This window comes from Emys orbicularis, chromosome 7 (genome assembly GCF_028017835.1).
Source record: "Emys orbicularis isolate rEmyOrb1 chromosome 7, rEmyOrb1.hap1, whole genome shotgun sequence".
NCBI classification, from domain to species: domain Eukaryota; kingdom Metazoa; phylum Chordata; order Testudines; family Emydidae; genus Emys; species Emys orbicularis.
Genome location: NC_088689.1, coordinates 104439687 through 104461544, shown reverse-complemented (window position 1 = coordinate 104461544; position 21858 = coordinate 104439687). Strand labels below are relative to the sequence as shown.

At 39.0% G+C, this 21858-nt stretch overlaps 1 protein-coding gene across 1 annotated transcript in view; it reads right to left on the bottom strand.

Annotated features, from left to right (window-relative positions):
• The window catches only part of CACNA2D3 (calcium voltage-gated channel auxiliary subunit alpha2delta 3), a 729039-nt gene that overhangs the window by 213884 nt on the left and 493297 nt on the right, over nucleotides 1-21858 (bottom strand). The window contains exons 12-13 of the mRNA XM_065407986.1: nucleotides 15275-15353; nucleotides 7049-7182 (exon numbers count right to left, since the gene is read on the bottom strand). Of these exons, the coding sequence (XP_065264058.1) occupies nucleotides 7049-7182; nucleotides 15275-15353 (213 nt within the window). The remainder of the gene's footprint in view (nucleotides 1-7048; nucleotides 7183-15274; nucleotides 15354-21858) is intronic.

Genomic DNA, 21858 nt, shown 5'->3' with positions numbered 1-21858 from the left:
AGAATCTCCATGATGATTCCCTGAGAGGTGCCCCCACATCATCTCATCGGGGGAGGAGGGCAGGTACACACACACCTCTTTGTTTTTGTGTGTGTGTTGTCTTACCACTGTAAAAGTCACAGGACCCCTCCCAAACCTGCGAGAGCCCAGATGAACTGCAGGAGGCCTTGGTCATCTGAGAAGAAGGCCTGTAGCTCCAAATAGGCTGTGGCTCCTGGGAGTGTTACTTCAATGGAACGGCACTACTGTATTTGGCAGAGATAAAATGAAAAGCTGATACAGGCTAGGGCTGTATTATCTTTTCCAGGTAAATTAATCCAGGCTGGAGGGTAGCCGATAGACATTCTCCAAACCCCATCCTATCTCCTCACAGACACCTGAGTTGCAGAGAAAACTCTGCAGAGCTGTGGCGTGGAAGAGACAAAGATGCTGTGGAGGTGCCTGAGCATCCATCCACCTAATGGAAAGGCTGAGATCCAGGCATGAGGAATTTGCTCCATCCTGAGATCAAGTGGGTAAACCCTGGCTATTTATCAGAGATGGGAGAAGAGTCTCCAAGGATTCAAATCCTGCCGAATAAATCCAAAAGCTCTCATTAAAATTAAGATCCAGGACCAAATTCAATCTACAAAATTTAGAGTGAGCAGGTGCAACTCTCATGGGAATGTCTGAGCCATAATCTGGGATAACAGCACTCTCCTGTGAAGGGCAATGAATTGCTTGATTCTAAGGGACACTGACCTGGAAGCAGGGGAGGATGTGTTTCTCTTGCCCTTCCACCCTAATTAGGGGATGAAAACAGGAAGCATCTGCCACTCCCAAGATAATTTGTGTTGGAGCAGCAAGGACCATTCTTCACGATGGGGAAGTGGCTATCTGGTGCACCCTAAAGACTCAGAGGGTCCAGAAGATAGAGAACAGGTTATATAGACCCTCCCCTTATGATAACAAAGTTAGTAAGAGTTGTCTCAGGGGCCTAGGAAAAGGTGGGGTATGGGAGTACCTACAGGATTGTTATCTGGAAGATTGGATTATACAGGACATTAATCTCCAAGAAAACTTGCAGGGGCTGGTCTGATCCCATCCTATAAAATCAGCCATGCACAGGTTCATTGACCATTAGTCTTAATCACAGGATCACTAGGGGCAAGAAAAAGATACGGCAGTGTAAGGAAGATATAGCTGGAACAGTAAGTACAACACAATGACAGCAGGGGCCAATGCAAAAAGTGTGGGACCAAAAAAAAATGGTCATGAAATCAAATTTCATCATTTATGGGTTGTGTGTAAATTCTCTTTTCAGAGATGTTTATAAATGGTATTTATTGCCATTCACTAATATAGTTATTTCTAATATTTACTTGCTGTGATGACACAAGATCTTTCCACACTCGCTATGAAACATTTTAGTGGGATGCAGTACTGAAATACATAATCTACTTTCAAACTACAGGCCCTGGGCACCTTTTATCATGATAAAAATGCTAATTACATCCACTTATGATAATAGCACAATTAACTCATGCCAGAAAAGGTATTTGATGATATCTCTGGGAATAGAGTCTAGTTGAAATAGGGTAAGACTTAATTTTTATTCCTTCATAAAAGCTCCTACATGCAATGCGTGCAAAGTAAATTGAATGGCATGTAGTTTATAAAACCTCAACTTAAATTCTTGGAAAGAAAAGAGATAATAAAAGCTTTAGACCTAATGTAACTTATGCTGTATTCATGTGTGTAATACACAGTACCTTATATATTTTGCAATTCTGGGGCTTTGGAATTGCCACCGAATTAATCCTTTGCCTTAGAATTGTACTCCAGAAACTCAGCTTCTTCTTTTTTTTTTAACAAAAAATTGTGTTTCTAGCCTGCTGGTTGCAGAGATAATCTTTAAAATGTGAACTGATTATAATGCCTGCTGGATTCTGCAGAGAGCCAGAAACAATAGTTCTGAGGGTTTGACTAGACTTGAATTTTCAGTGACCGTCTAGCACAAATCAACTGATTATGAATTAAAACATGTTAGTTAAATAATTGTAACTTTCAGTGTACACACTTCAGAAATGTCGGTTTCAGAACTCAAGCTTTTGTTCTTAGTTATATTCAATCCTAGGCTACAGCTAAATTGAGTTCCCTCCCCTTAATCCTGCCACTCATGGGGGGAATGAGGTGCTGAACCAGGCTGCCCGAACGGCATCATAAGAGCCCGCCAGCAGTGCAAACACAATGAAAAAGCATTTACTTGAAAATAATCATAAATGAATTTTATGCCAGTGATTATTTTGAACTATACATTAGCAGGGGTTCTCAAACTTCATTGCACCATGACCCCCTTCTGACAATAAAAATTACTACACGACCCCAGGTGGGGGGGCCTGTAGCCTGAGTCCCAACATGCAGGGCTGAAACCCTCAGACTTCGGCCCTGGGCCCTAGCAAGTCTAAGCCAGCCCTGGCAAACCATTAAAATGGGGGTGTGACCCACTTTGGGGTCCCAACCCACAGTTTGAGAACTGCTGCATTATAGCTCTGTGTGCCACTGGGAAGGGATAGAAAGGATGTGAAAGAAGGTAACATTGTAGAAGGATTTAGAGACTCATACAGGGGTCAAATTAAGCCTGCTGGTGGTGACTCAAATCAGTACTTTTTTTCTGAAGGCTGCCAGCTTGTGCTTCAGACTCTACAATGTCATTTAAAAAAGCCTTCGCCTTTATGGATACAAAAGCCACGAGAACGTGAACTGACTGCAATCAATGCAGTAATGTCTGCCTGAACCTGCAAGAGTTAAACTGCCCCATTCATCTCAGTGTGGTCTTAACCCTGTAGTTATTCTAAATGTCAACACTGTTAACTTTTCTACTGATGAAAGAAGAGGGAGAATCATATCATGAACAGCTGCATAAGCTCCTGTGAGTGGCATCTCATTTTGGCATCTAGAATTCATGAACATTAATCTGTAGTTTGTGAGCAAAGCTCGGGTGAATATTGCTGCTCCACTTTCCCACCCTCCATTTCAAGGTCTGATATGTATTGTTCAAAATAATGTTCCTTTGCTACACCGACCTGATGGCTAGAATTGTCAATAAACCGTACTAGAACTCTAATAAAACAACTCTGCAAGTTACTAGTCATTTGCCCCTTATCACATGCCTGAAAAGGCCCGTTAAGTGATTAACAGTGAGGCAAATTGTAAATGTGTATGAAAATGAAAAGCCCTCTTCAGTTACACAGATGAAATATACTATGGTGTATATATAGTGTTACATTACTGCTGTTGTGTTACGAATCTCTGCCTGACTAGCCCACCTCTCGCAAGTCACTGTCCAAACAGAAAGAAGGTGAGACATTTATGTACATATTTTCAAACATTTTCTCTGTATGCCTCATACTACATCCAGGTGGAATCTTTGGTACAGGGAGCCCTTTCCTTAGCAGAGAGATTCGAGGAACAACCATGGTTGACAACAGTGTCAGTGGGTCATCAGTAAGGATTCGTGTTTGTCACGGAGGACATGGATTCTGTGACTTTCTGTGACCTCCGTGACTTCTGCAGCTGCCAGTGCGCCTGACCCAGGGGTCGCCTGAGCAGCTCGCCGCCGCCGCACCCCCCCAGCAACAGGAGTTTGGATGTGGGGGGGCTCAGGGATGGGGGTTGGGGTGCAGGGCGGTGCTTACCTGGGGGGCTCAGCTCCTAGCTGCATGTGCTGCCTCCACCTGCAGGCACCGTCCCTGCAGCTCCCATTGCCTGTGGTTCCCAGCCAATGGGAGTTGCAGAACTGGGGCTTGGGGCTGGGGGAGGCAGCACTTCCAGCTAGGAGCTGGAGGTCGCTGCTTCCCAGGAGCCAGGTAGGGAACCTTCTCCAGCCCCACCAACCCCTCCCCCCCCAGCACCTCCGCTGCAAGCACCTGCGGTGTCCCCAGGCCATCCGTCCCCCAGCGAGCTCCCGCAGCACCACCAGGACATCCCCCCGAGCTGCTCCCCCCATGCTTTAGTCAGGGGTATATAGTAAAAGTCATGGACAGGTCACGGGCCGTGAATTTTTGTTTAGAGCCCTTGACCTGTCCATGACTTTTACTAAAAATACCTGTGACTAAAACATAGCCTTAGTCATAAGTTTACTATGGCGAAGCGACTTCTATTCTGATTTGAGCTGTATGAAGCAATTATCTGAACCATAGCTTTTACAGTAGGGGAAATTGCGAGCAAAACATTGCACTCTGGCATATTTATATGAGAGAAAATTTTCATTATGAAAACTGACAGTGGCCTCAACTGGCCAAATTTCACCCTCTTTAAATCCACAAACTCTCACTTGCAAATATTCATAAAGTGAAAACTGAGGCACCACTCCTGGGCTAGCTTTTTTGTATCGCAGTTAGTGAGGGAGGCCATCTTTGTGCCTCTCTGTTTCTTGTGCTTCCCAGTTTGTGCCTAGTTTAATCCCCAATTTAAGGACTGTTCTTTACATCTAAATATATATGGCCCCAATGAGCCATTCCTTCAACCAGGAACCACTGGGGTGTCAGGATGCCAGCCACACCCCCCTTCTGAACCCATGTTCACTTGCATTGACAAGTTGTAGCTAGACATAGAGTCATCAAAATGTACATCTGGAAGGGATCTCAAGGGCCATCTGGTCAATCCCCTCGCCCCACATTGAGGCAAGATTAAGTGTACCTAGACCATCCTTGAAAAGTGTTTGTCTATCCTGTTCTTAAAAACCTCCAATGATAGGGATTCTACAAACCCCTTAGGAAGTCTATATCCTCCTTTGAAAACCACTCATTCACAATATCACACAAAATGAACCGCCACCCTCATGTTGTTCCATACTTGTTATCAATCCCTCCTCAGGCATAACATTACAGCTGGTTGCCTAAAATTAGGCACATACACATAGAGAGTCACCTGTAAGTGGCTCTGTTTTCAGAAGTGCTGAGCACCCACATCTCCCATGAAAGTTGATGCACCAATAGCAAGGTTGAGGACCTGGCCCTGGGACTTTCACACAGATCTAGTTCTGAGAATGGGGATGTCCTTTACCAGGCTCCTTCTGCACTATTTTCCCAGGGCTTCATTTATGGTTCTTTCCATTTATCCTCTTTCTGTATAGTCTCACTGATGATTTGGGAAAGAAAAGGGATTTACCCTATAGCACCAGGCATAATGGGGCCCTCAGGCCTTACAAAAATATAAATAACTACTAATCAAATTAATCAGAGTCTGGGGTGGGAGGAGAGCACAGAAAGCAGAGCTTTAAAGTGTTTTATTTTGATTGAAATAAATCAGTATTCATTTGGATTAAGATAGTTTCTTTATTCAAGAATGTAACAGCTCAGCAGTTTTTATTTTTCCTGATTTCTCCTCCAAACTGCTTCTCTAAACTCACTCTACTGTTCTCAAGTAGGTATTGCATTTACTCCCTCATGCTGTATTTAGTTAGGATTATAAACAATGTAAGTGGACTTGGAAGGATTAGATTTTTATCTGCAAGTGTCAATGAACGTCTATTTCTCCATCCACACACAAACCGATGACAAAATATTTCCATCAATAATCTAAATTTACACATAGGCAAAGAAAGAAAAATGCTGCTTGCGAACATATTAGCATTTGACTTAAGGCTATTTACTGTGAATTTTGACATATGATGTTAACAATTTGTGTTTTAACTGTTCTAAATAGGAATCTACCAAATTCGTGGCCGTGAAAATTCTGTTGCGAGTCATTAAATCTGGTCTCTCCATGAAATCTGGTCTTTTGTGTACTTTTACCCCACACAATACTATAGAGTAAAAGTATACAAAAGTATACAGCATTTGTCAAACCAGGGGTCCTGACCCAAAAGGAGGTTGCAAGCCTATTGTAGGGCAGGCCATATTATTGCCACCCTTACTTCGGCACTGCCTTCAGAGCTGGGTGGACGGAGAGTGGCAGCTGCTGGCTTGTTTGGGTTGCAACAAAACACACTCTTTATCCAGGTTAAAGAGACAGAGGATAAGGAAGAGAATTGACCTCTAAGACATAACTTACAAGGAGTTTTCACCCAAAAGCATCAGAAATACAGAAGAAGAATGTTAGCGGAGATGAAAATAAGATGTGTTGGCTACTTAAAGCATAGAAGACAAGAGAGAGAGAGCGGGAGAGAGAGAGAAACATGTACAGGCAAGTCGCATCTTAGGCGCATTTAACATGTGCGAATTCAGCTTTGCGCGGTCGGCAAAAACGGGGATAAAAAAGAAAAACAACAATATAAAAACTGCATCTGTAGTGCGGGCAATTCTGCCCGCCATTGAACTCAATGAGTGTTTCACTATATGCGGTTTTCCCTTTACGCGCTAACCGCGGAACGGAACCCCCGCGTAAGATGAGACTTGCCTGTATGAGAATGAAAACAAAACACTTCAGATTCTACCAGATCTCTCCCCATTTCAGAAAATGTCTTGAAGCAGGGAACTTTGAGGCTCTATGTACTTTTTACCCTTCTCACCCTAATGTTTCAGTGAAGAAAAGGGGGAGTGCAGATTAATCATGCTCTTAAGTGCTATTTTTTGGTAAAACAGGAAATAGGAAATAAGTTGATTACATCCAAAACAACATTTCCAAGTGGGGCTATTTTGTTTCTCTTTGGTAACTATAGATGTTCATATTTGTTTTATATTATTTTATCCAAGACCACAATTCAGATAAAAGGGGAAGACTTAACCTAAAAGTGAAATAAAACAGCATTTCAATTATTTTTCTGGGACATTTTTATGATGATTTTACTTTAAACTTGCTGGAGGCTCAAAAGCCTGGAAAAGTTTAAACCTCCCCCCCCCACCACTCCCTTAAAAAAAGGGGGGGGGGCTAGGGAGGGAAGGTTGAGCTCACCTGATAGGATTTTCTCAGTTTGCCCAGTTCTCATGAGGGTTGAAAAACAGTTAAAATAAATGAACAGCTTTGATGAACAAGTAGTATTGTTAACCACAATAGCAGGTTTAAATCTAACTCCTCATCTTCTTCTGTGAGCATGTGTTTTAAATGCTTTCTCATGCAGACTTACAGTGCTGTCGATATATGCTTCAGTCCATACCACATCATGCTCTTGATCAATAACCTTTGGTCGGCTAAGAACATGGAGGTATTCCATGACGTTCTCCTGCACGTCAGCTAATGTAGAGATCTGAGTAAAAAACCCTGTGGAAACACACAGATTCCAAGTTATGAGGCTGACAGAAGGAATTAAGGAAGATTCCAACAATAAATATGATGCATGTTATGTCTGCTGTGTTTTCTGTTTAATTTTCTCCAAAGGAGACATGCAAAAGGACATTCTTTGATGAGAAGCAGCCTTGTCCAGTATTAATTTGTGAAAGCAGAAGTCTGTGAAACAGTGTGTCAGCCTTGAAGGGCTCAGTTCCTGAGACTGTTATACACCATTGCACAGCTTATCCTAAGTATTTGGTTCCAAGACAGTTTTGTGGTTTCATGGTAAAGTAGAAGTTATGGGATTTTTTTTTTCATAGTAAATACTTAATAAAAATTAGAACTGTATTCACTCTTTACAACATTATACCAAACCACGCAAAACGTATCTAGTTTCAGGTGTCAGTTTACAGAACTGACTTGGGGTCAAAATGGGGAAAAAATAGTAGTGGTACTCCACTCCAGATCTGTCCACACTCTCAATCCTGTGTGGCATGGAATGGGAATAAACTCCTGATACCGTAATACATTCTTTGCAAATGGTAGGGACCAATGAGAATAGAATCAGAATTACTTGCGTAAATAATCACAACTTTGAATCATAAACCTTGAAACAGGACTCCTCCTAAAGGCACTATCCTGGCAGCAGTGAAATGGGGAAGGCCACAGCCACCTACACTGTCACCAGCTTTATTCCCTTTCAATGCTCAAATGCAAAGTATCCTTACATGTCCTTGCCCTGCCAATCCCATTTAATCAAATATGACAAAGGCCTGGAGCAACTCCAAGACCACAGTCTTGCCCAGACTACTGCATGAGTTTACCCAAATTTACCCTCATCTACACTACTGTGTCTGGATCTCCATTCATCACCAACCCTCTTTTCTACTACAGGAGAACTGATGCCTAATGGACAGGAAAGAGGCATTACCACAACCCCTGATCTTTGAAGGGTTGGAGAACCAGACTTCAAATGGTAATAGGCAGCTGGAAACAACAACTGTTGAGCTGTATTTATTAGAGAGTGACAAACCAGATTGGATAAAATAACAGACCAAAATCTTCCATCAAAATTCCAAGTGGAACTTTTGACTTTTCAGAAAACTTGACTAACTTTTTTTCCTTCCTCATTTTTGTGACCTTTAATATTTTCTGGTTTTAGAGTAGCAGCCGTGTTAGTCTGTATCCGCAAAAAGAACAGGAGTACTTGTGGCACCTTAGAGACTAACAAATTAGTCTCTAAGTTGCCACAAGTACTCCTGTTCTTAATATTTTCTAATTCCATTCAGCATCAGAAGTACAAAGTCTGAGATGTCTAGTCAATTATCAAACCTAAAGGTTTTTGGATATGTGTAGTGTCATCGCGGTTATAATGGGGGTCTGGGACTTACAACATCTCAGCTTGCTATGTGATTGTAGATATGACACTTACAGTTTCTTTATCTTTAACATGGGTTTCATTTATGCTATCTACCTCACAGGGTTGTTCTGAAGCTAAACTGAGTAACATTTATAAAGCATTTTCAGATCCTTGGAATTACAGTATTCCACACCTTTTAAGGTTTTTATACATTTATATCAATAATATATCAAATTATTTACGGCAAGTTTTTTGATCCACTTCTCTTTCATTGTTGGTTGCATTTTATAACTCTCTGGTCATTATAAATATAATGCATGTGAGGCTCCCTCCTGTAGATATTAAATAGTCCACAGGAGTGAAAGACTGTGTCAGTTTCCATAGGTGTAATGGGATAATAGTACCTCACAGGTGTGTTGTGAGGATGACTACATTAAAGGTTGTTAAGCTGTCAGATACCATGGTGGAGAGTGCCATAGATATTTGGGCTGAGAAAAATCAGTAACTCAGACTACTTCAGCCATCCATAATAAGGCATTTCACCTTATTGATGATCACAAAATGCCTCACTCTTCAATGTAAAGTCCTAGACTGTGGCTCGCTCTTACACAGCCTGCCAGAATTGCAGAACCTGCACTAGGGAGAGGTGCAGACGCTGCTCCCCCATAGAACCTACTCATGAGAGAGGAATTTGGAAACAGGTACAGCCAGAGCTTGATACTCACCAGTTGCTAAGCATGGGAAGAATACATTGCCTTCTTAAGTGGGGGAAGGTGGCAGAGTGTGCTTCCCTTCCCCCACCCCAAACAGGGAGCTCCGAGAGAGATCATGGTTCTTTTAGGCAGATCTCACCCATTGCTCCTCTGTGAGGCGCTGTATCTCTGTACCACCCCTTACTATCGGCTTAGTGCTATTAGCATAATCTAGCCTAGTGTTTCTCAATGACTGACCTGTGGACCGGTGCCGGTCCCTGACACAGTTTAGGAAGGCAGCAAGATGGTCCCTGGTATCAAAAAGGTTGAGAAACACTGATCTAGCCCACACTGAAGGGCCAACTCCACTCATCTTTATGGTCAGAGAGAGTCAGCAAGAAGACAAAACAGTACAAAACAACAAATTCTTGACTAGACAAACATTGTAGCCAATCATAACTCACTCCTCTTTAAGGGACCAAACCTTCAAGATGCTGAGGGCACTCAGCGTCTTGCAGGATAGGGCCTTATTATTCAATGTGCCAGCCAATAATCCATGTGTCATTTGATACAAATATGGCATATTTCCTCCTGTCTCCAGACCATGAAATTATAGCACTTACATGAACACAGCAAAGGTGTATGATGATGCAGCTCATTCTACATATCAGCAATATGTGGATATGAAATAAGTTAAAAAAACAATTTTCTTTGGTGCATATTTTCAATACTCAATCAGCAAAGACAGATGGGACACTTACATTTCTCTGAGTGCAAAGCTCTGATAAATTTGGTCACCGTATCAGTGAATTCTCATTCTTTCAAATATTTTAGCTTTTGTAATTTAACTTTGCATTTCCTGGCATTTTATGGTTTGGGGAGTTGGGTTTGTAACTCTGAGATTCTACTGTATCATAAAAAACCTTTATGTGTATATGTGCCTAGGACCATGGAGAGTTTCTTATCCAACATTTTTTTTCTTTTCCACATATTTTCAAGTCAGAATTACAGGATATTTTTAATGTTAAATTTCTATTAAAATTACTACTTTGAATATTCATTTAACAAGTTTCTGAATTTCTATGACTAGAGCGCCCCTCAGTCACAAGTCCTTATGCTACCTTTGAGATAAAGCTTGAAAGTCAGCATAAGCTTGGGTGCCTCATGCAAGGTTTTTATGTCACTATGTTTCAGATAAAATGGTCTTTTCCCCCTCTTTTTCTTTCTCATGCAGAAAGAAAAGACACTAACTCCTGGAGGTCGGTGAAGGAGGGAACAATAGACATGACCCACATTAACCCAACAATAATTTAAACAACAATCAACAGGGAACCATGTGGTATTTTGCACCAGCTTTTTTCATTTTAAATTTGTGCATACAGCAAGATACGGGGCCAAAATACTGAATGACAAACATTTTCCTACTAACTTTATTTTGCAGATAACGAAGGGATATGTTTTGGTATTGCCAAAATCCCTTTTACGGCAATAGAGATATCCAGTTAAGGAGATTATTCTTGTCCATATCCTATACCAATATACAGTACTCACTCTTAAAGATACACAAAGAGGCATACACATACACACACACACTTGACATTTCTAAGAGTCCCATCACTGTGGTATTTAGGCATCATAACACATGTGAAGTGCTTCATTTCTTGTTGGAATAGTGCATCATACTCCAAAGGATCTGAATAAAACTGTATAATCAAAATAATTTTTCATGACATAAGCCAGTGATGTAGATGGATATGGGGTGGAAAGTTGAGACGAAAAGTGTGTTACGGGGCTTAACCAAATGAATTTAATCAGCTAGGCTCAGCCTATTAAAATTATTGACCTTTTAAAAAATGTCTTTTTGTAAGACTTTTTGTTAAGAAATGTAATTTTTGATTGATAATAGGAAGTAGCTGAGGACCAAAGTCATAGCTGTAACCATATACATTCTCTTTATTTTCCTTTGTGGTGGTCTTCTCAAAGCTGGGTTTGAGTTTGCACTGTATGCTTTTGAATGTTTAGTCTCCTTTTTAATGTGTTTTTAGACTTCGTGGCTCATGTTAAAAGCCTGCAATCAGTTTATAATTTCCATGAAATTATAATTAATACTAGAATTAGCTGCCTATTATGAACTTTTGGCTCATTCTTTCCAGGTAGCATTGATTTATTTACTTTCTTCCTAGACATAGTAGTTTTCCCTGAACTTTAGCTTCCACTATAATAAAGTGTAATGAGTTGCCACAGCCTGAGTGATGGAACTCTCCAAAATTTTTGCATACTTGTTTAAATATTTATTTTTGCATTTTCTCCCTTGTAAGTTATTACACTAGAGTTAAGGCCAAGGGAGGCAACGTTGCTATATTGCACTTTCACCAAGTATTTGGACTGTTTGATTATTTGTGTGTGTAATACTACCATATGTCACAAAAGCCAATCCTCATTTGAATCATACACTCATCCATTATATGAAACTGTTATCCAGGGGATTTCAGCTCCTCCTTTTTTAGACTTTGAGGTTTAATCAGGAAATAAAGAGTTATGCACTGAAGTCCTTGAGCACAGCCGCTAAGCCTATGCAAGTTATACCAGATAAACCTTTGCTTTAACTTACACATTCTTTCACCTCTCTGGCTCCTTGGTACGTAAGTTATATCATCTAAGATTCATTTACATGCATAACTACTATTTTTTTAGGAAATAAAAGTCCTTCCAGGAACTACACCTCTACCTCGATATAACGCTGTCCTCAGGAGCCAAAAAATCTTACCGTGTTATAGGTGAAACCGCGTTATATCGAACTTGCTTTGATCCACCGGAGTGCGCAGCCCTCCCCCCCCCCCCCCCCCCCGGAGCACTGCTTTACCGCGTTATATCCAAATTCGTGTTATATCAGGTCGCGTTATATCGGGGTAGAGGTGTATATGCCATTTCATAAGACTGAACATGATGTTTCATACAATTATTTGGTTAAATATTAAATATAATTTGGTTAAATGATTATCCTCTGAAATTAGACTTCCTTTCCATACTGCCATTATCATAAGATAATAGTGATTTTCAGCCAAATGACCACCAGTAGCATTAGACCCCAAACGGCTCAAAACGACAAACTATTTTCAACAGTGCACTGTGTACTTGACAAGAAATGTGTCCCACCTTCAGGTCATGGAACAAAATGGGTGCAGTGTTCTTGTAAGGAATACAGGATTAGAACCTAATCTCCTTGGGCAGGGACTAAGGAGGGTATTCTTCACTGCATTGAAGCTGTAATGCTCCCCAGCAGAAGGGGCTTCCCAACAAGGTGAACAACTTGCGTAACCATCTCTATGCCACTTGCTGCAAGAGCCCACAGTGCTGGAGGTGTTGGGATGCTGCTGCTGCTTGTGGAGGGGATGTAGCTGGTGCTTCCTTCACCTCCGCTATTTCCTAATAATAAAACAGGCCATGGAGCTGTTCTCATTGAGGCTCAAGTTGAGCAAACCCTCAGGACTGCTAGGCTCCCATCAATCAACCCCAAAATAAGGAAGGCACAAGCCTCTCTTCCTTTGTTCATTCACCTCTTGAATCCCCTCTTTTGTCCTCCTCTGTGTTTTGTAAAGGGCCAACCACACTGTTGGTGCATAATTAATAACAAACATTCAAAAGAGGGGCTGTCACATGATTAACTGACATACTTTTATCATATAAATATTTGTTTCATGCCCTCTGTTTTGTAAGTAACCAAAACGTTAAGGCCTATCTTTATTTTGACAGCTGGCTGACTTTCTGTTGAATGTGACTGTTGAGGGAGATGCAGTGGCTGCATACTTTAAAACTTGGCAAGTTGAGCATTGGGAAACTTTACACCTTTGTTCACTTTAAGATCCTGGTAAAGCTCCACGTTGTTGGTTTTTTTTAAACTTCATGTGCACTTGCTTACAGAATAATGGGGAAAATAATTGTACATTTCATAAACCATTCTACTGGGGCTTTGAGGTCTTGATTCTTTTAATGTATTTAAAATGGTTTGCTGCTTAGCCTCATTAAGCCCATACTCCCTCAAGATATGCCCTACTTATGCACAAAATGTAGCAGAGAAATGTGTGTGTGGGATGGGGGGGCGGGTGTCTCATGGTTTCCCCATTAGATTCCAGAAGTTAAAGAACTTTTGCAAGGTGGTATGAATTTCCCTAGTGATCCTTTTCGAAAGAAAGGATTTTGCTGTCCACAATGCAGTCAGCTGGAAACCTTGCAAACAGCCTTCATCTATGCTGTGCTTCCAAGGGGAAAATCACTGCAAGGAAAATTGATTTTAGGGCCATTGACCTCAGTAACAACAACACGCTTTGGCCCACCCATGCAAGAAGTAAACTGCAGTGCAGTCATTCAGCCAATCTGCGGATCGCCTTTACTAGGTCTCTCTTCTCCCTTAGCTGTAATATGTCTTTTCACTAAAGAACTTGGCTGAACCAGAGCTAAAAAATCTAAGGGAAAGTTCTGAATCTCATGTAACTTGAGCTGAAGATGGTTGTGCTGCTTCCTACAGTGTCAAATCCTAGACTATATGAAATTAATTACAGATCAGAGATGGAAGACCTTAATGTCAGGGAGCAAGTCATATAACTGATGCAATCTGAGGCAAAAGTCTATGGAGGCAATGATAATTAAAATAAACCTTTTAGATGACACCTATGGGCCAGATTCTGTTCTCATTTACACAGGTGTAAGTCTGGAGTAGTTTCATTAACTTCAGTAGATTTTATCCAGATTTACCCGGGTGTGAGAGAGAACCAGATTTGACGCCCTCTGGTTTAGAAAAAGGCAAACCTACAATAGTCTTCCATCAGATTATACAAAAGCAACGTGACGGGGAAGTCTACTGTGTTTGTTGCTAGTGATGGTGAAGAACAAAAATGTGCACTTTCCCTTCATCGGGAATGAGACTGACACGTACCAGATGAACTAGTCAGGCAGCTCCTATTGCCTGGCCATAATTTCTAAGTTGCTGTGCTTAGATCTTTATGAAGCTATAGTACTGTACTGTCTACAAAGCTAAAGCATTTGGTTGATTAAATTGTCTTCAAAAAGATGCTTCAAAGGATTCCTATACAATGACTAGAACTAAATTATGGTGTAACATTAGCTGATTAAGACAAGACTTCAGACTGAGTAATTCCAATCAGATGGACACAACAGTGGTTAAAGCAATAATGTCTATGTGCATAGTGCCTGATGTGAGTCATCATAATGTGATGAGGCACAAAGAAAAAACAAAATGACAGATATGTTTTTTCCAAGAATACAGATAAAGGAAAATTGACTTAATCAATGATTTCTAAATTATTATTATTTATAGTATGCAGTGTTGTAGCTATGTTAATCCCAGATGATTAGAGACACAAGTCGGGTGAGGTAATATCTTTTATTGGATCAACTTCTGTTGATGAAAGTGACACGCTTTCGAGCTTACACAGAGCTGTGTACACCTTGTCTCTCTATTATATATAGTGTCCATCTCTCATATGTACTATTATGATCACCATTACCATAAGTAACCGAACACCTCATACCCTCATGTATTTCTCTTCACAAGATACAAATCTCTTTTTCCTATTTAGATTGTGAGTTCTTCAGGAGAGGGATGTGGTTTACTATACGGTTTGTACAGTGGCTAGCACACTGCAGCCCTAATCTCAGTCGGAGTCCTAGGTACTACTCTAATACCAATAAAATAATAATAATAGTGAAGGAGCTTTTAAATTGAAGCTAACCCACTGTGAACAAAGCAGACATTGAAAATCACATCTGTGGAATATTTTAGGTGCATTTTAATTACCCATAAATGTATATCAAACTGGGTATATTTTTAAGTCTGCATACTCTAGATATGTTTTCATAAACAAGCCCATCTTCCTGAAAAACCAACCAATCCCCTCCAAATGGTTCACCTTAAACAGCTGGCAATGAGATGACTCTTGTAGCAAGACTGAAAACTTGTACAAGGCTTAGCATGATACCTTGAAAATAGAACAGTTAAAGAAGGTAAACCAACCTTTGTTAGCACAGGCCATCCATTTGAGGTTGTCAGCAAAAGCAGCTTCTCTTCCGATCAGATAGGTAAACATGCGAACCTAAAAGTACAATACAAGAGATTAACTCACTTAATACTACAGTTCCATGCTTAAAGCATATGCAGTTTAGCTATTTTACATATGTGCAGTTCACATGTGTAGAAAAACATCACAAAGGTTTAAAGGCTTGCTAGTTTAAAAATCTATGCCAGTAAGATATTTATGACATAGTGCGTTTCTTTGTTCTGTTTAACAAAGTGGCTTATCACTGTGGATGTTTTTAATATCTGGCACTTAACCAAAGCCATAAGTAAAGATAAAAGAAAACAAGTTAAAACTATTGGTACATAATATGAAGTCATATGTTTGAGATGTCTGTTGTGCAGTTGTGAATTTAGAAGGCTGTTCTGGTCCTGGGGTTGTATTTTAATAATTAAATACATCATTGCTATAGATGTGGGAACTTGAAACAACCTGCTGGCAAATCCTCTCTGTCTTTCAAAAACAATATGTACACAGCGGTAGATATACACGCGACACTGATGATATCCAGGTGGTAAATTGCAGAACCATGTGACAAATTACTTTGACCGCCCTCCTGAACTCTGCCCACTTATCCATCTCACTGACACTACTAACGTTTCAATTTTTGTGCAGCTTCAAACAGCTGCCATTTAAATGTAAAATAAAATAAAACCAACCCAGTGAAATGATTCCCTCTCTTCAAACACCTTCACTCAAATTCTTCTCTCTAAGTTACAATTTATTTCATATAGATACTTAGATGATTTCCATTATCTTACTAGCTGAGTGCCTCACAAACATTAATGAATTTATCCTCACAATACTCCAGTAAAGCATGAAGCGTTATTTTACAGAAGGGAAACTGACAGAGGGGTTACATGATTTCAATACAGTCATGTAGGAAAACTGTGGCAAAGCTGGGAACTGAACTCAGATCTCAGGAATCCAAAGACTTCCCCTTTGGAAACAATATTTTCCCCTCAATTTTACTCACTCCCACTTCTATCATCTGATGCATTTTATTTTGTAATTCTTTGTACTTCTCTAATGGCTTTTAAATTACAAATATAATACAAGTGTATTTCATATGTTAATGATGTCTGACAATGCCCCAGTAAGTTAGGTATATTATTATTAGTGAGGGACGAAACTTTTGTATTAAAACACCAAAACAGGTGAAACTTCTTGAAATCATCTGTTTGGATTTTTGATGAAACCCCCAAACTGACAAAGGCTGGCCAGGGACCCATAATCTCCACAAATCCATCCCTTAAAAGGAGTCAGTTCTCTCTCCCACCCACTATCATTTTCTTTGTGCCTTCCAGAGACAGGGACTGCTACTTCCTCCCCCAACAGGATGCTTATATCAATCTCCTGGTTTCTTCAGTAACCCATTCATCCCCATCTTCTGTCTCTGGGATGCCAGCAAGACAGGCCTGGCTCCACACTAGACTTACAGAATATCTTCAGGGAAGCAGAAAATGTGCCCACTTCCAGACCATAGAGTTACAGCCCTGAAAACGATTGATCAGAGCTCACAAACAATGCCTTCCTTCCTTAACTTAATGACTAGAGTATTTTTCCCTTAGGACCATAACAAAAGCCAAACAGGAAAGAGAAGATTAGAACACCTGGCTCTTTTTCTTGACAGAGACTCCACAGGAGCTTCTTCAGTTTGTCTCTCACTTGCAAACAGCTCGCCATAGCTCTTATCAAGCCATCAAAATCAGGCTTAAACCGATTCTTAAGAGATTATAAATGTAGAGTAAGAACACAATGTCATATAATACGTTTTATTAGTATTTAACAGACCTTTTAATTGGAAACATAAAACAATACTAAATGCTGGTTTCCATCACCTGAAAACACCACCACAGATTTCAAGTCATCATTATCAGGTAAAACATATTGCAAGGGATGAGGGGTTGTTGTTGTTTCTTTAAACACACTTTTTGACAAGTACACATCAGCATTTTCTGATTGCAAATGGTTCTTTTAAAAAAAAAAAAAAAGGAATAAACTAAGTGGATCTCAATCAGTAAAACTGTTGTTCCAGTAGCATGGAGGAGATATTCAAAATCTTTGTCTCAAAAAGACCATCCCTTCTAGTGGATATATACTATAGAGAAAGTGCAGATCAAATAGCTCAACCACCTTTTTAGCAGAGCTAAGTTATGGGCATTCCCACAGAGGTGAATATACAATGGACATTGAAGCCCTGGTCCTACACCTTTGTAGTCAACAGGAGTTTTCCCATAGACATCAGTGAAACCATCTTATCACACACCAGTTAATTAGCTATCACAAATATTTAAATTTATGAATACTTCTTTTGCTGATAAGCTTTTTCCTTTTTAGTTCCACTTCAGCTGCTGTTTATTATGCTCCCAAACATTTCAGATTGAATTTTGGAAATCATGGAAATAATATCACTGACAGGAGCTGGGCATTATCTCCAACAATTTTTGCTATAGTATTTCCATTTTGACTGGCAGAATCCCCTGCTATTCCATTCTTTCCTTAAACAGAAACCACCAGTATCAAATTGCATGATTACTTTGTGATGTGAACAAAAGGAAATTAAGGTGAGATCAAAAACTCTTGTATTTTGAACCCAGTCTTCCAAAAGTAAAAAAAAATCGTGCATCATCTCACAATGACTTCCAGTCTCCTCTTAGCTGTTTAGAGAATGCTCCTTTCTTTTCTTATCAAAGCCTCACACTTGTCAGGTTTGTCTGATACGCAACATTAATGTACACGGCATGCCATTAGGAAGTAATATTGCTCTTTTTTTTGGCACTATTACTGCTTCTTCGCTTTTTGACTAAGATCGAATGCAGTGTTGGTTTCATACGTGATGTGACTTCTATTGAAGAACTATATTCTGCTCTTTCAGGCCAGTGGACTTGATTTAATTAATAGATCTCTTTTATCTCTAACTTCTGTGATCCTACTGCAGTAGCCTGATGTAACCCAGCAAAGCCAAACGAACCCATATACTTTGAAAATAAAAGTATTTTCCCAAGATGTATCTTTGAGATGAAAAAAGCTTCCAAGTAAAGTAAGATAATCAGATTTCATATTTGATACTTGAATCTCTGAAGGTACTTTCATAGACTTGGGTATATTTTTATGTTTTTTCTTTTCTTCTATAGAATGCGGTACTTTAGAACATCACATCTCAACTTTAAAAAATGTTTAAGGTTGAAAAGTAACAGGTAAAGACAACACTTAGCAGATCTTTTTCCTGGGGCTTTTTGTTGTGGACCGTATTTTGAGAGGAAGTTAAATTTGAGTCAATAAGGCCATGAATTCCAAGAGGTTAGATGCATCAGACAGTTTATGCAGTGAGAGAGGAGAGGGAAGTACATGTCTGAACAGAGGACAAAGTGACATATTTATGTGGGAAGCTAAGAAATGAATAAGTCTATTTGTTTTTTGCGAAAAGTTAGTAAGTCCTGCTAGGCTCAAAGGACCTTCAATACTAAAAATAGTGAGAGGATGAAACAGACCTTTATAGTTTAAAAATATGGTAGGTGCTTCTTTGGAATATTTTGCTGTTTCAAAACCAATTTAATATACAGGTCATATGTTTCCTGTAGAAATGCAGACGTTCAGTGTTTTCAGATTTTAACCATGAGGAAATGTAATAAAATTCTTTCAAGACTGGCAAAAAGAATTATTCTTGAACCCAAAGTGTGCATAGATTTTAGTCATGGTTTTAGAATCCAAATAAATGCCAATTTTTCAGTGCAGATATAGAATATGCTAATCCCATTTAAATGAGAATCATGGGAGACATATTTAAGAAATAGTTCGTTTCTAAAAATCAGGTGCTTCTTCAAACACCTAGCAATGATATTCTGCCCTCTGAGTAGATCAGTCAATGGGAGTCTGTAGTAGTGATGCTGTTCTATAATATTATATTCTACTGGGTAGGTGGGTGGATGGATAGACAGGCAGACGTATACATGCACACATGCCCTTAAATTAAAAGATTCAAGAGTAGAAGCCTTGAACACTAGCAAAATAACATATCTCAAAAGTTATTCATTACAAGAACATTGCTCAAAGCATGACCAAACAAATACCTGACACTAGAAAGAGAGACTCTTTGGCCGTCTCTAGACCAGCAGAAAAACTGTTCAACAAGGATTGAGGAAAAGCCAAAGAGTAGCTTAGTTTGATGACAGATTCAAAACTTGTCTCATTTTCTAATGGCCTTAATTGTTTCTATGTCTTGCAGACTCTCAGCAAGGAAGATATTTTAATTAAACACAGGAATATAACATGTTTTGTAGTAACAAATATAGTCCCCATATTATTTGTGAAAATGGATAAAATTATGAGCTGCATATTATATAATTAAGAGTTTCAATTCAATACAAAACCAAATCCTGCTTTCATCAGTAGAAGGCAAGACAACTTCATTTAAGTATCACTGTCCAACAAACTTTCCCACAGATACCATGTTAGAATCGTGCCTTAAAAAAAGCAAGAAAAAACAAAGGCTTCCTTTGCTTCAAGCCTGTAATATTCATTAGTTAATTTTGGTCGCGAACTCGCAACGTGGATGATCTTAAATAATCTGGGAAACAAACTGATATCAAAGGAATATCCAGATGTAAAGAACTTTCAAAATCCTCTAATTTAATATATTTACAATTTAAACAAATACTCGACAATAATATTCCTTCCATTTTCCAATTAGCTATTCCTGCTCATTTGCAGTGAGTCAAAAATGATTTGTAGAATACCACCATTGTAGGTAAAAGTTCACATACAGTGTGATTTTTCACTTCAGATTACTGAAGTTTTTGGAAGTTCTTTCTCTTTTCTTTAAATCCAGTCTTTTTTGTCAGTTTAACTACTTTTTAAGGTCCAAATTTTGCTTTAAGGTTCATTTAGGTAGCTCCCATTTAACTGAATGGAAGTGAACTACGGCCTACGCCCAATTGCAAAAATTGTCCCAAATATGTTCCCAGTTGTTCTAAAAATCAAACACAGAAAATGTAGTCATTTACTTTTTTGTAATTTTGTTAAAAAAATATATATATATACTGGTTTTAGTGCATTGAATTAATTAAATATGTTCTTAATCTGTAAAGAAAATACCATTAAGTGTAATTTTTTATTTCCATGCTTTGTTGATGGCTAGCTAAAATATTAGTAAACACAACCTTTAATCTCTAATCACAAGAGAAACAATACAATCAGAAGTATACCCCAAAAATGCAACATAAATCATTGTCTCTGTTTATCTTCCTGAAAACAGTGCTGCCTTATAGTCTATGTGGAGACTGAATCCATCTGAGAGATTTATGTTTAATGGTCTCCTTTAATCTACAAATAATCAAACTACTATTGTGTTCCTAATAAAAGAAGTCCAGTCTTATCTAAAGGAGAAACAGGCAAATATGGTAAGATGCTAGAACAGCAACCAAACTGCATTAAAGCTACAAGTAATAAAATTTCAACAAATGGGTATCATAGATCATCATGAGAAACGGACTGCCAGTATGCTGGTGCTGCAAGGATGTTAATGATTTTTCCCAGAGTGTTTTATACACACATTTTATGTGATGTAAGCAATGTTTCTAGAAAATATTTTAAGCATCAGCATAGGCAGTGCTAATTGTTTGACATCTACCTTGAAACAAACAAACAAACAAACAAACAAACAAACAAACAAGACCACAGAGTTACACCCTTGAAAATGACTGATCAGAGCTCACTTAAACAATGCCTACTTTTCTTAACTTAATGGCTAGATTATTTCTCCCTTAGGGCTACGGATTATAACAGTATATCAAACCTTAGCCATGAAATATAAAAGCAAAAGAAAATATAATTTCTACCTACCTTTTATAAAAATCAAAAATAAGATAACCTATCAATTTTAAAATATCTGTTACTGTACTGCTCCATATTCAGTATCAATGGGTTACTGCTCAGCATAGTTACGAGAAAATAAGAGTATGATGAGAAAAAAAGATGAACTGTACTACAAGCGAAACTATTTTACATTGGTTTTAAAGGTGCCGAATTAGATTTATATACGGATATCTATATTCCTCCTTGATTTTGAGGACAAGCTTTAGAATTCAGCTAGAAGGATAAATGATTCCTATCTGCCACTTCTAAAAGTTTGTCTGATCAGTTCACTGAACCCAATGGTTTAAATTTTATTTACTATGAACTTGCAGTGGGAAGTTATCATTGATGACTAACTATTCAATGCAATAACAGCTTTACAAAAGCCAGTGCCTTGCCACAGTTGTTTTCTGCTTTCAGATACTATGGTCATGAGTGAGGTATAAATAGATTAGGGCTAAAACTTTCCAAAATGCCTAAGTGACTTAAGAGCCTAAGTCCCATTTTCAAAAAGGACTTAAGGCCTGGTCTTCACACTGTTCTTATACTGGTGTAAATACTCTGGTTGGGCTATGGATGATATTCTAATAATAGTTAATACTTCTACATGGACAATACAGCCCCTACTGTGGACACAGTTAAACCAGTATAAAGGTGCCTTAAACTG